General features: G+C 38.6%; 1 protein-coding gene across 1 annotated transcript; it reads left to right on the forward strand.

Annotated features, from left to right (window-relative positions):
- Positions 1 to 10854: 10854 nt before the first annotated feature.
- On the forward strand, positions 10855 to 13380 carry LOC140243058 (uncharacterized). The gene has a single exon (XM_072322795.1). The coding sequence runs from the start codon at positions 10855 to 10857 to the stop codon at positions 13201 to 13203; it is 2349 nt and encodes a 782-aa protein (XP_072178896.1). The 3' UTR covers positions 13204 to 13380.
- The last annotated feature ends 1241 nt before the right edge of the window (positions 13381 to 14621 follow it).

Raw genomic sequence — 14621 nt, forward strand, 5'->3', positions numbered from 1 at the left:
TATGCACATGTTGTTACAATGGAATACTAAGCATGGAATCGAATGAAATGTACCCGCCGCCAGTTCCCTTGAATTCCCGATGTGTAATGTGTGTGTGTGTGTGTGTGTGGGTGTGTGTGTGTGTGCACATTCATAACATACTGCTCCGACCAAGCGAATTAAGCCTCTGTGTGCTTTGAGTGCCTAAAGGCGTTGAAAACCCCGTAGCTTTGCACACACTGTCCAAAGTCCGTGGCACAGAAGGGGTTATTCTCTTGCTGGAAGAAAAAAAGGCGCGAGGTGGCCCAAGCATTTTTCACTGAGCACAGGCCGACAGGAAGTCGCCTGCCCGGGAAGCTGTGTATAAGCGTGAAACCACTCACTATCGGAAGCGTGTTAACCTTTCTTACCTTACTCAACCTGGTTCGACAAAATATTTCCCGTTTCCTCGAGCCTGTGCCCTTTCATTCCATTTATCTTTATTATTTTATTACAGAAAAACAAAAGGACATAATCTACGAGAAACTACATCATCTAGTTGTTTCTGGACGCCATTTTCAGAAAAACTTCTGGGGTCTTTGCGGTACAATTGAAATATTTATTGAATTTGTCAGACAGGCCTACTGGAAAAAAAATGTCGAAGTAATGTTGAATTTTACACGCTGCTAAACCTATAGGTCGTTCCTTTTGTGCCTCTCTACATGCATAGATGATAGAATAAGTAATAGAAATGGACATGGAATGAACTGATTACTTGTATATGATTATCTTGGTTTCTTCCAATGCCTATGGATATATGTACGTCTGATATTCTATCATTCTGTAATTTCTTTAGTTGCTTCCATTATCCCTGCATAATTATGTTCATTTTGTTCTTACGAGCTTCGTCTTCAAAATGTGAAATAAAAAGAAAGTCATGAAGAAATGATTCAGAGAAAAACTTATTTCGTTAGTTAATTGACAATCAGCATGAGAAATGATTCTTCGTTATGAACAACATATTATTGCTTTGTCGTTTGTAATATACATTTATATTGTTGTGACGTTTGTAATATAACATTGATATTGTTTTGAAATGACAATTAAACAAATATTGAAAAGAAATGAATAGATGAACAGAATAGAGGGGAAATAATGATAGGTGAGAAGAAGAGAAAAGGAAAGAGGAGAGAAGAGAAGAAGATATCGCATTCCAGTGACATAAGTGTCATGTGATCATAAAAGCGTACACGGAAAGCTGCCAAAACCCACTCTGTTAACCCCTTGCGCACTGAACTGGAAGCTCCTTGTGTTGAGTCAAATCTGGAAGGTAAGGGAAAAAGCTTGGGAATTGAACGAAAATTATTTTTGAACGCCTTCATTTCTGTACATTTCAAGCCAAGGGGCTCTCTCTCGTCTATTTCTATCTATCTGTCTATCTATCTATCTATCTATCTATCTATCTATCTATCTATCTAATATCTATCTATGTATAATATTTGATCATGGGTTTGCAGCGATATAGAAACGACTATAAGTTATTTGTATTCACGGTCTTTGTAGTCATTGTTATTCCACAACAAGAAAAAAAAATACTTGATGCTTTCTCTATCCCAATACCAATTTTGCTCATTCTACATAATGACCTAACATTTTCATGAATTAGATTTTTAAAGTAAAATATTTTGATTATGAACTTGGCTCATAACCGCTTATCTCTTTCTCTAATTATTGTCCTTACTTCAATAGTAAAGTCATAACTTACTATATAATGATTGTAATTCTGACTTCTAAAATACAAAATGCGGAGTAGTCCTATAGTGGTTTTTATGTATTAATAATAATTCTCTTTGCTAATATTAAATACTTTACTTGACTCACTACAAAACAGTGCAGCCGTGGCTGCGACAGAGCTTTACCATTGTATTTCCTGTGCAGTGCGTCGCCGATCATTGTTACATTATACAGCTATTGGGAAAATATGCTTTTATATCAGACAAAAAAAAAATCAAATAAAGGAAACATTTTCGGCGTTAATGTACTTTCGTATCCACGTAGTATCTCGAATTCCGCACACTTAAATTACGTCGAAATCACTGGAAATACTTATTAGCTTATAATAGTTTCGATTACTTTCGTAAATTTAAAGTGTCGATGTCGACGCTGACTTACATAATTATTCGTCGCTCGCAACAACTCACTCTGCGCTGCCTGCGCGATGTGAAACTGAAACAATCGCCATCCGATATCCTGCGACGTATCTTTCAAGAAATCGGGAGTCTCCTGAGGTGGGTTGGAAACTGCAATTGAAAGTCGGCGTCGATATCAACGCTTTGGGATATCGATTTGATTCAAATTTACATGGGTGATTGTAAATGATTTGAGAAGAATTTCTTGTGATTTTTGTGCAATTTGGTTTTGTAGAATTCGAGACATTATACATGGATACGCATGCAATAAGTAAGCACATTAGCGCCACACTTTCAGACTATTAACACAAGATCCAGGGCGACCCAGGGCTGCATGAATGTTCTCAAATGATAGTATGAGATAATTATATCGATATCATCCTGGTTTTTTTTTCCCACTGTACTGCCGACTTTAATGCTGGGCAGTAATTACTGTGTAATATCTCCTTACGGAGGATAGGCATGATAGAAAAGGCGACTTATGGAAGAATGACATTGTGCACCAACCAAGTATGTAAAAATGAATGTGGAAATAAGAAACGCGATGATATAATATTCATCTTCATTATGTCTCCTGACTTTGTTTTGCGAGACAACTTGTATGTTCTGACGTCGGCAGGACAAAATATTGTATAATAATGATAATGTAATTATTGCTTCATTCTCACTGAGCAACGTATACCGGAGAAATCCAAACGTCGATTTGTATAACCTTTTACAAACATTTTCAAAACTTTTATCCTATGCTTATACTTCGGGTAATAATCTAATACCTTGAATACTATATAGCATCATAATCATTGGACCAAAATTTATCTAACTGCTGACCGTACTATTAGTATGATATACCATCCTGGGCCTATAAACCCATTAGTAAACCTACAGTTTTATCGATATTAAAACTAAACTCATTTTGTCGAGGCATATCCATCCAAAAGATATGGCCCTATACATGCATTTCAAGCCACAGGATTCAATATAGCCAGAAAATAGATAACTTTGCACAAAAAACAACAATAACACAGTTTTCAGTGCGTTGTAACACAAGACAGGCAAAAAGAATAATATCAAGTTTGACGAAGGATGGTGTAAAAGAATGTGCACTGAAATCTGTTCGTATCAGAACATGATCATAACAAGAAAGTACTGTATTTGAAACCAAGTTATATTGCTAAACATCATAGCTGTTCCAAGGCAAAATCTTTAATGCGATCGGGACAGCTCGCGCATTGCCAAAACATGAATCCCGGACTAGCACGTATTTCACCTTTGACCGTGCAGTCGCATGCATGCGCTCAGGATGCATACGGCACACACACCAGTGTAAACATATTGCTTTAGCACACGGTTTACCATACTGTAGGAATGCTGCCAGTGGCGTAGGAATTGTGCCTCTATACTACTTCAAAGGATTTGATAATTTTGGAATGAAAAACGGGACAGTTGATTAAATCGGCTCGACTGCATGGGTGGTGGACTGACGGGGTATTCAGCAGTCCACGATCTCACCGGTTGAGAGGCATATACGCTACGTGACCTAATATACAACGCTTATGTGGACCGCTGAAAACGTAAATACGTAGACATCTACATCACCGCCCCACCGTGTCTATGATGCAGCTGGTAAATACTCGTCTACCTACGTATCTCTCCCGGGAATCCAGAATGCAGTGAACAGCGATCTCGGGAAAGACCGATAGGTAAGTGTCTATAGATAGATTGCGCACAGGCGCTTGATTTTCGTGTTTTAACATCGTCTTTTCGTGTTATAACATCGTCGAATATGAAATCAAACCCTTTTAAATTATACCAAACGACGCAAAATGCATACAAACAATTAAAAAATCTTTTCAAACTGAGGTATATGATATAAAAAGCGATTGATTATGCGCTCATCAGTCATTTAATAATCGAAGTATTGAAAAGTATAAAAGACAATGTTATAGTGTACTTATTTGCTTGAATATTAAAGGTCTTGTTTACCTGTGGGAGCAGTGATTTACAAAAAAAAAATGTTCAAGATATCACTTTCGATGCATAATGCATGTGTATAGGTCAGCTGAGTATCACAAAACATCCTACCATGTGAAATTTTTGCAATAAAGCGTAAAATATAAGGAGATATCATTATCTTTCTCATTAAACCAGAACTGTAGTTAGTCTGGAAACATTTTGTTCACATTTTACATGTATATATATCAATACTAAACATCGATTATACTGGTTCAGTTTTACATTGATTGTTTCTATCCCTAACTCACACATTGATTTTTAGAACTATTTTGAAGCACTAATGCTTGGTTTTTGTTTCTTCTGCAAATGGTACGATTGGTAGATATTATGCCTTCAAAGTCAGCTGAAATTTCAGTGCGTCGTGCATGTGGGTCTATATACTAGGGCAATAAAGTTACCCCCTGGGCAATCCAGACCCATCCCCTGACCCTAACCCTATTTAAATCCTTATTCTGAACCTCTTTCCTAACTCTAATCCAAACTTTAACCCTACCCCTAATCTTTATCTTTACTCCAACCTTGTCACTAACCAGTATTTAGCCGGGGGGGGGGGGGGGGGGGTAATTGCCCTGATACGGTGCATGCATGTGTCTAGGAAATATACGTGTGTGTCAATATAAGATATCACAATGTCGCTCATCATGCGGAAATAAAGATCTATGCATTTGTATAGTGCCTATCATTAAAGGGGAAGGGATTTTCAAGACAGCAGATGTGGATTAAGGGAATGCTGAAACAGAAGTAAAGCGCTAATGATGGGGAAAGTTTGGCGAAAAATTGGCAATCCGTTCAAAAGTCATGAATTTGTAAAATTTCGCGTGGTTGATAATGTGGTGTCATCTAAGGACGACTTGTTTATTTATTCACGGGAGTTAAAATACTACTCAACTCGCAGAGGTCTTCTTTTCAGAAAGTCAGTTTATTTCGATGTTAAAAAAAAAATGACTAAAACAGTTGGGGAGAACCCACATAATATAATACATACTTCAGAGAATAAAATATGATTTAGGCCTATACTAGCAATGGCTTAATTGCAAATACTAAAACAGTTCGTGATATCACAATAGAATCACTGACATATTTTTCACAGATTTTGGGCATTAGACAAGAGATATGAGATATGATATACAGCTGTATATGTGAATGCCATTGGGCAGTGTATTCGTATTCTTATTTTATGTTGAGTAACATATTATTATGTTCATAAGTTTGTTATTAGCAAGAATATAATAAGATGGTTGCTGGTTGGGTTCATTTCTTCCCGCTTTGGGTGGGGGTATTTATCACTCTCAGTGAAGTTTTAATAGGCCCATCACCATGTTATTATCGCTTGTTTGACTAGTAAACGTGTAATTGTCAGTGTATAGTTATTGTGTGACTGTATGTAGGGGACTCAGTGGAAGAATTGTACCTGTCCACATACAGTGTGTTGTATTTGATGTATCTGTCTCTGTCTTGTCAACTGTAATGTTTGTTTGTGGGCAAGTCCAAGATAATGTCCCCTCAGATGCTCAAAATTCATCTTGATTTTATCAAAAAGTTATTGATATCATGTTGTAGCCAAAGAGTTAAATCATATATTTCCAGCAAAGAAAATATTGAATTATGCAAATTTATGCAAGAAATATGGCCTTGATTTGCATAAATCAAAAACAAACCTTACGTATGGGACAAATTATAAATATTCATCTAAAATCAGTTGAATTTGTCCTTGACCTAGTTCCTTTATGGACATGACCCCTGTATGAGTTAGTATAATCTGCAATTGGTAAGACAAGGTCAGCACATTAATTATGCAAATTATGCACTTTCCCAGAACATAGTGTCCCATACGTAAGGATTTGAGTATGTTTTTTTAAGTTTTTTCTGAAGATTTGTAACATTGACCAATCATACTTTAGGAAGTTCTAATTTATTCATGTCAACTCCAGATTAGCAAAACTAAATGAGGAAATTTAATTAGTCCTTCATCTTATAACTAATTAAAGTTTGCTTACGTATGGGACAAATGCCTTACGTATGGGACATTACATGCAAAGTGAATGGGAAAACCGCCTTTTGACATGAATGCTATATGTCCTTACATTTGTTTGGTTAATGGTTATCTTTGCACCTACTCTGAAGGAAATGTCTATATATCTGCCTCTCCTACTCAGTTGACCTCAGGGAGAGTGTAAGAACAGCATTATTGAGTCATTCTATGATTAAGAAAGGAAAATAAAGAATATTCATTTATACTTGTATTTTCTTATTTTCATTACAGGCTGTGCAGCTGGTCTTAAATTAACATTCCCCGTTAACATTTTGATATTGGACATTTTCTTAATTCAGTTATCATTTTCAACTTTACCTCTCTACAAAATGACTTTGTCCAAGAATGGGATTCTCTGAGTGTCATTTTAGGTGCAGTACACTGTTCAGCATGTACCACAGGTTGTACAGCCTCAAAAGCGAAATCAAAACAATTGTGCTTATGGCGCTCATCAATGACAACATTATAGGTCTTACTGAAAAGAAAAATCACTTAAGGTGTGAGCAGGTAACTTTGTCATTACTAGAGTTGATAGCAAAGGAAAAACCCTATGAGAATACTTTTTATTTTGATATGATTGTTAATATTTCAACTGCTCACCCTCAGAATATGTCATGACTTTAACATCAAGGTCATGAACATGATTTCTGAAAATCCTGTAAAATGAAGACTATAGTTTACATTTGCTATAAACCACAATATCAATACTGGTTCTGTGGTTGGAGTGCTAAAAACACAAATTACACAAACAAATAGGGAATTCAATATTCTTTTCTATTTTGTGTTTGAAGAGACAGATGTGCTCTGAGACACCTTCATCAACTCATACTTACTTTGTACCCCACATCTACACAATTATCAACATACATTGCAATCTGGTAGTGTATGATCAAATGAGGTTATTAGAATTTATTCAAAATTGTAATTTGCAGATCAGTGAGTAACTTAAGTGTTTCAAATCTAGATTTGAATGTGCAAATGATAATCTTTCCTGTATCGCTACACAAGCATGTATGTATGTACAAAGTAACACAAATTTTGTCGTCTTTGGTTTCATAGACACGAAGCCAAGCAATTTGAAAAAAAAAAAAAAAAACAGCATTGGTACATACATTCTTCTATCTCCTTGAAATCTAAAACTTTCATTAAAATTTGATTGATTTTGCAGTTCAGCTAAAATTCACATGGCAAAACATGATGATTACAGAGCAAAATGAAGTACTCTTGTTGTTGTTGTTTTGTGCTGCATTTCAAACAATTATAAAAGCTTTATAAAAACTCAGACAACTTGCAAGGTAAGCCTAGAGCTACTGAAAGTACCCACTTCAAACTGTATTTGCAAATTACACTGTACATGACATTTGATTCTAAAGTTGAAATTATCAAGACTACAAATTAGTTATTGTACATGTACATGTATGCTATATCAAGGTCACAAGCTAGAATTCGCTCATTTTTTTTTTTTTCATTTGATGAAAAAATATTGACTAGAGTAATTACAAATGGGCTAGAAATAGAGTGTCAGTACACTATATCTGTATGTGCAGACATCATGAGGACAGTGTTAATGCATGACGGAATCCAAACTATGACATTTAATTGTAAATTGGTAATTACTTTTATTTGTTTTATTTTAGCTTTTGCTAGGTACCTGAACCAGGAAAGTACCCACTTAGAAGTCTATTTCCTTTGTTACATGTTGTAGCATGATTTGTGGAACTGAATATGACACTATGGGGAAATTTAAAGTCATTCCCATGAATGCATTTGTGCACTAAAGACAAATGTCCCATACGTAAGTTGAGCCATGTCCCATACGTAAGGTGTACTTTCGTTAATTAAACCAACTTCATGAAAATATGCTTTATTCTTTTGCAGTGAAACTTTGCTGGAAGATACTTCAGTATTGTACCTTTCTTCACTTCCAAACAGAACTTGATCAGTAAGGTACTTTCAGAGAATTTTCAGTTCAAACTTTATTTTGAAAAATCCAGTTTTTCTCTGGTCCCATACGTAAGTTGGCATATTTTTCTTAATAAAACCATTAACCCAAGGTCAAATGACATCAAACTTAAACACAATATTCTTCTCAGGGATACCAGTCCTCCTGATGATAAACAATAAAATCCAAGTGTTCCTTCATTACTTTTCAGAGGTTTGAAATCTCTGAATGTCCCATACGTAAGGTGCGCGATATCTTGGACTTGCCCTTGTGCAGGGCCCCCAGTAAGAACAGTACTTGCCTACTGATGGGGCTACCCTGTTGAAAAAAGACTGAATAAATAAAGACAAGTATACACGCTTCCCTGGCATGTTACAGACACAAAGGCGGACAAAATTATTGTTCCCCGTGCCTTCTGGAGAAGCCCGGTTGATCGAGTGCACTTACGATCTTTTACCCTTGAAAATTCAATGCAACCTTCTAACAGAACAGGGATTCGTTAGGAGCATATTATAATCAAGGAGGCACTAGTATACGTCCTTGACATAATCATGTTTACAAATTAGTGAAATATACTAAAACGTCTTACCACTGTCCTTGAACGACTAAGGAAGAAAAGGGAAAAATAAACAGAGGAAAAATGTAGCTACCTTTTCGGACATATTATACGTGCACAAGTATCACAAACGCCGATGAACGGTGTTGAAACACGGATTTACGCATTAAGTCTTATATTTGTTTTCTCTATTATTTCCCACTCGGTGACTTTTATCAATCTATAATACGGATGAAACTTGCGATTGCTACTAAATCACTGCCAATTAATCATGTTAGTCATTTGCCATTAGACTAAAGATAGAAAATTCAGAAGTAAATCTTGGTAAACCAAACGTGCGTAATTATTCACTAAATTACTGGTCAATGACACTTTATCAAATTAAAACTTCATATCGGAATAGTCAAATGGCATCAAGGTATAGAACAGTTGAGGTTAATGCACATTCATGCCTTTATCAATGACGATTTTTTTTTTTTTCACGAGTAGCTTTTTCTTCGGTTTTTTGATATCGAGCATGAATGATTATGAAAATATTTCATGACGTAATATTATCAAGATTTTATTGGCGTAAAACAATTTAATGCAAAACACTTACCTCATAAATATAATGTGCTTATTATGTTGAACACAAGTCTAGTCATGAAAATTTAGCGATTGATCACAAGGACATGATATTTTGGGTGCCTTAAATGCAAACAATATAAATACATCGAACTTCTGTAAATAAAGCAGAACAGATTACCTCCTGTCCTTCCAATATTCTGAGTCCCATAGTTCTCTTTTCAAAGGTTATATCAACCTGTATTCTTTTTGTGAAATTCCCTGTACAACGCCTCCAATATCAATTATCATTTGTGTTTTGCTTGTTTGTTTATAATTTTTTCTTATGTAAATATGTATGTATATTGATCTATATGTTCATATGTTTATATATTCATGAATAACATTTTTTTTTTTGTGGAAAAAATAATAATTTTGCTTTGGTTAAATGCACAAATTGACCCGTTATGCTCTGTTTGAAATTACTACATTTGTATGTCATTCCTGATACCACACTAAGAATTTAGATAAACACCCCCCCCCCCCGCCCTGCTGACTGTATAACGACCAAAACACATAATTTAGTACAGTGACAGAGATCATTTGAATAAGAGTTAACAGCTATCTGTCTTCTGGAAGTGTACGAACTGAATCCAAATAGTACATTTCAGGGATAATATTTATTTGTACTCCCGTCACAACAGTATCGCCAGTGACAATTCAATAGAATTAAGCTGATAAAATCATAATCATAATACGTTTGGAGGGAGAGATAGAGACGGGGAGGCACATAGGTGTATGGGGTTAGAGAGATTAAGATATAATATGTGATAATCATAATGTGTGGCTTGGTTTTTCCGTCGATACATCGCTTGAACACGAAATCTCACAAGATGTAATGGCTTCTTTGGCTTGCGGAGTCAATCCTATATTCACATGTCTTCTTGTCGCATTTCACATACAATATGCTCGTTCCTTTTAGGATGGATTTCTTGCAAATTGCCATGAATTACGTCGGTTATGGCCTAATGACCGAACACTCTACCTGACTGAAATTGCATGCAATCCCGTTATGACACTGCGGAAACGAATAAATGAATAGATAAGACAGAAGGGGGGGGGGGGGAGCGAATGCACATAATTTTGTCGCTTGTCTGTACAGTTGAAACCAAGGTCATCTGCGAGGTATGATTTATAATCAATTATTCATCCTGTCATTCTTTCATGCGTATATTCTCATTCATTTCTCTCGCGGGTAGATCATAATCAGTAAGTTGTTTTCCCGCCTAAAGGCAATCAACCCCCTATCGCCCAGAAATCAGCATCATCGTGTCTTTTCAAGTGGATAATTCGACCGGATATATTCAGTATATGGATTGGTTCATGTAATAATCCGCTGAAGCCTGCCATTAAATCAGTTTACGGTCTTGTTTGTGTGGTTTGTTTTGTCTTGTTTTTAGGCTGTGATATTGGAAATAAACAGACTGTATATGACTTTGATTAAGTTGAAAAGTCATTTGTTTACTTGCCTGCTTCATAATGTTAAGAGTGGACACCAACAGAACTCGGTGATGGATTTAACAATCCAACTTTTTCTCTTAATTCTCCAGCAGGTGTCATGATGACTGCAAATCACAAGATACAGCCCTATGGAGTGCACGTTCCATTCAGACTTCCCCAACGGCTCTATGATGCGGCCAAGAAAGGGGACATCCTGGAACTTAAGAACCTCCTCAAGGGACTGGCCATGGACGACGCTCGGAGACTCATGGAACATGACTCCATAATCACGGAACCTATCCTCAACATCGCGGTTCGATTCAAACACGAACACCTCGTCAGGGTGCTGGTCGAATTCTACGGCGTCAGTGTCGACGGGAAGGATAAGGTAGGCAATGGTGTGCTGGCGGAAGATTCTATTGACGAGACGACGCCGCTGATGCAGAGTGTGTTGGGCGGGAACGTGAACATCCTCCGAATCATCTGCAAGAAGATCCGTGACGCCAACAAGGGGTTTCCCCTGCACCGCGTGTGTGGTGGCGACACGCCGAATGGCGTCCAGGTAGCCAAGATCCTCCTGCACAGTGGAGCTGACGTAAACCTTAAAAATGCCAAGGGGATGACGCCTCTGATGCTCGCCTGCCAGCGGAGGGCGACGGAGATGGTGAAGATGCTCTTGCAGCACGGGGCGGAGACGAACCTGTGCTCCCCTGACGGAAACACCGCGTTACATTACGCCATCAAGCGTCCGGATGAGATAACCAATGAATCCATATGGAATCGATCTCAAATCCACAAGCTCCTGATGAAGCATGGAGCAGTGACAAAGAAAAACAGTCTTGGACTGACGCCGTTGTTTCTCGCTTGTATCAAAGGGAATACCGGTATGGTTAATTTCATCCTGACCTACTCATCGGCGAGCGACCGCGAGAGGGCGGATAGCTACGAGCTCCTGGCTACTGCCGCGTATTTCAACAGCATCAAAAGAGATGGCCGATTTACAATCATGTGCAAAGTGAATGACACCCATAATCTAGCTTACGAGTACCTATGCAAGGCCATGTCGTTACGTTGCTCTCACAACCCTCACCTGTGGAAGTTCAGTAATCAGGAACGGGTGGAAGGATTGCTCTACCGTGTGGAAACGCAGACCATGGAGGAATTGTCGGCTATTCGTAACCACGGGGAAGGTCTCATGGTCGAATTAATCCTAGCGAGACAACGCATCCTAGACCCAGCTGCGTACGGAGATTATCTCTTGCCTTTCATCACGGAGTACTTTCTCTATCTGAAGAAGCATCGTCATTTCCGGCAAGCTATTTCGCTTCTCACACATAGCTTGCGACTCCAGCTGAAACTGTCGCATCGCAAATTTGAGCACACGATCATATTTCTTCTAGGAATGGTGAGATCGTACAGAGTGATCGCGGAGAAGGAGGTCATACCTGAAGATGAAAATATGTCAAACATCCTGGAAGCGATCATGGCGTTTATGGAGGAGTGCTACCAGTGCGATATATCAGAGAAGAGATTCCTTCTACGATGGCTGTATTTGACGCTTCTGCATCTGCTCTACCTGTGTCTCCTCAATCGTCAAATCAGCAGTGACAGACACGTCATCAAGGATCTGACAGCGAGGTTTCTCCGAACTACCAAGGATCTGAAAGATTCCGTCCTCTCTACCTATGAGCACTGCGATGAACCGTATTTGTTTGGTCTGTGGACTCGGGAGCCATACCGCGCTGTTGCTGGCGACAACGCGTTGCATGTGGCGTGCAGACACATCCCCAGTCCGGAATATTCATACAGGAAGGTGGATAATGGGTCCGAATCTACGGCTCTGGCGTTGCTGCTCCAGATCTTGCTGGACTGCCACCAAGATATCAACGCGCGGAACTGTGAGGGCAAGACACCCCTCATGGTCCTGCTCGACCGCCACGCCCCATCCACAACGGTGCCGATCCGAGAAGCAGTCCGCACTCTGCTGACAGCTGGAGCCGACCCGAACGCAAAGGATAAACTGGAACAAACAGCTCTACACTCCGTGATCTCCGGTTACCTGTCTCCCAGGTCTATTGTCTCGTCAGACAACGAACTCCACGAGGTGTTGAAGATGCTGCTGAAGAGTGGCGCGGACCCGAATTCGATGGACAAACGGGGATTCGCCCCTCTGCACGTTCTGCTGCATCAGAGCAGCATCCAAACAGATCGGCAGTCCTTTGCCCACGTGGTCCGGACGCTGCAAGACTTTGGAGGGCTGGTTCATTTCGTCGCGAAGGACGGACGAACAGTTCTCGACATGTGCGAAGACGAAGAGCTCAAGGAGGAGCTTGTACGGCGAATATCAGCGTCGCAGTCCAACTGGATGAGGTTATCGCGTTTAGCGGCGAAGACCATTCGTACGGCCAGAGTACCGTACCGTGAGTCAATGCCAGAGGTTCTTGTGCATGTGATCGAGCTAAGACATTGACGTTCTCAGATGGTGCAATTTGAGCCAGCTGTATGCGGTATGACTCAAGCAATATAGTAAGGCCCTCTCTCATAGAAGTGTTGTTCCAAGAGTGTTTACTACCCAATTCCGCCAATGAGACATTTCATTATTCTCCCACATTTACTTTTGTGTCATTTTAGTCCGCACAAAATACTACCGGTAAGGCTGCTTATTATTACTAGTTGCATATCTAAGAAGTCCGAGTTAATAAGTTGTAGGCTGTGGTCAAAGAGAGTATATTATCTATCGGACAGAAGCCAGTTCACATGCTCGAAGTGCATTAAAGAGTGCGTCAAGTGAAACACAAAATCAATGAGCACGGACACGTTCTCAGAAGTCGGTCCTCGACAGAACGACGAAACATTGTCTCAGTACTTCTAACATGGAAATATGCAAATCAAGGCTTGTTTCGCTGTTAATTTCTCGATATCGCATACAATATTATGATGCTGTTTCACTACTTCTTGCACAAGAAAAACACATGCATCGCGGTTTGGCAGTCGTATTCTACGGCTGAGTGTCATGGCACAAAAGACTGACTTTAATAGCAACTTGTGGAACTGACAATAGTGTCGGTGAAACTATTGCACACTGACATGCCGACGCGATGATTTCTTGATAAGTCACTGTCAAAGTAAACCAAATTGTGCTGTAATTATATTCAAAGGTAGCTTTTACTGCCGGACGGAGATGCGCGTTTGCTTTTTAATATTCACAGAGGCAACTTTTAGTTTCATTGATACAAGTGGTATAGTTATGAAGTGATCAGTGGCATTTGAATATAACTAGTAATTGTGCATAGACTTCAGCAGGGAAAACAGGCAAAATTAGATTATGATTAACTTCAAATTGGGTCATGCAATCGACAGTCCCACCAAGTTTACTTACAAGATGCAGTAGATAATCTCCATGCTTTAACACAACACATAGGAATGACAATTTTTGTTGCATGATTTGAATTATGTCGCGCTAGTGTGAAACATTTTATTTGTTACTTGTACTTTGACACACGCACCTTACGCAGATGCTCTCCGTAAATGAGAAGTAGTCAGTTTCTCATTATACGTGACAAGATTCAGCGATTTATTTCTGAAACTGCTGAGAATTGTTCGTTGAATATTACGTTTGAATCATAACAGAAGTACATGTACTTTAAAATTGTACTTACATGATATGACATTGTATACGATGCCCCAAATTCATTCAATATACTGACATCAAATTCAGTAACAATGAAGAGCCACGGGAGTAAATTAGTATAGATGCATTACATTTATCATTGTTATTGTTATTATTATTACTATTATTATTGTTATCATCATCATCATCATTAGTTTGCAAGTTCCTTGCAAAAGTAAACAGAACAATGAAACTGAAGCGACCAGAGGTCACCTGAC

Source organism: Diadema setosum, chromosome 19 (genome assembly GCF_964275005.1).
Source record: "Diadema setosum chromosome 19, eeDiaSeto1, whole genome shotgun sequence".
In the NCBI taxonomy this organism is placed as follows: Eukaryota; Metazoa; Echinodermata; class Echinoidea; order Diadematoida; family Diadematidae; genus Diadema; species Diadema setosum.

What these genes read in the sequence shown, in the direction of transcription:
- LOC140243058 (XM_072322795.1), top strand. Translation starts at nt 10,855, where the DNA reads ATGACTGCAAATCACAAGATACAGCCCTATGGAGTGCACGTTCCATTC.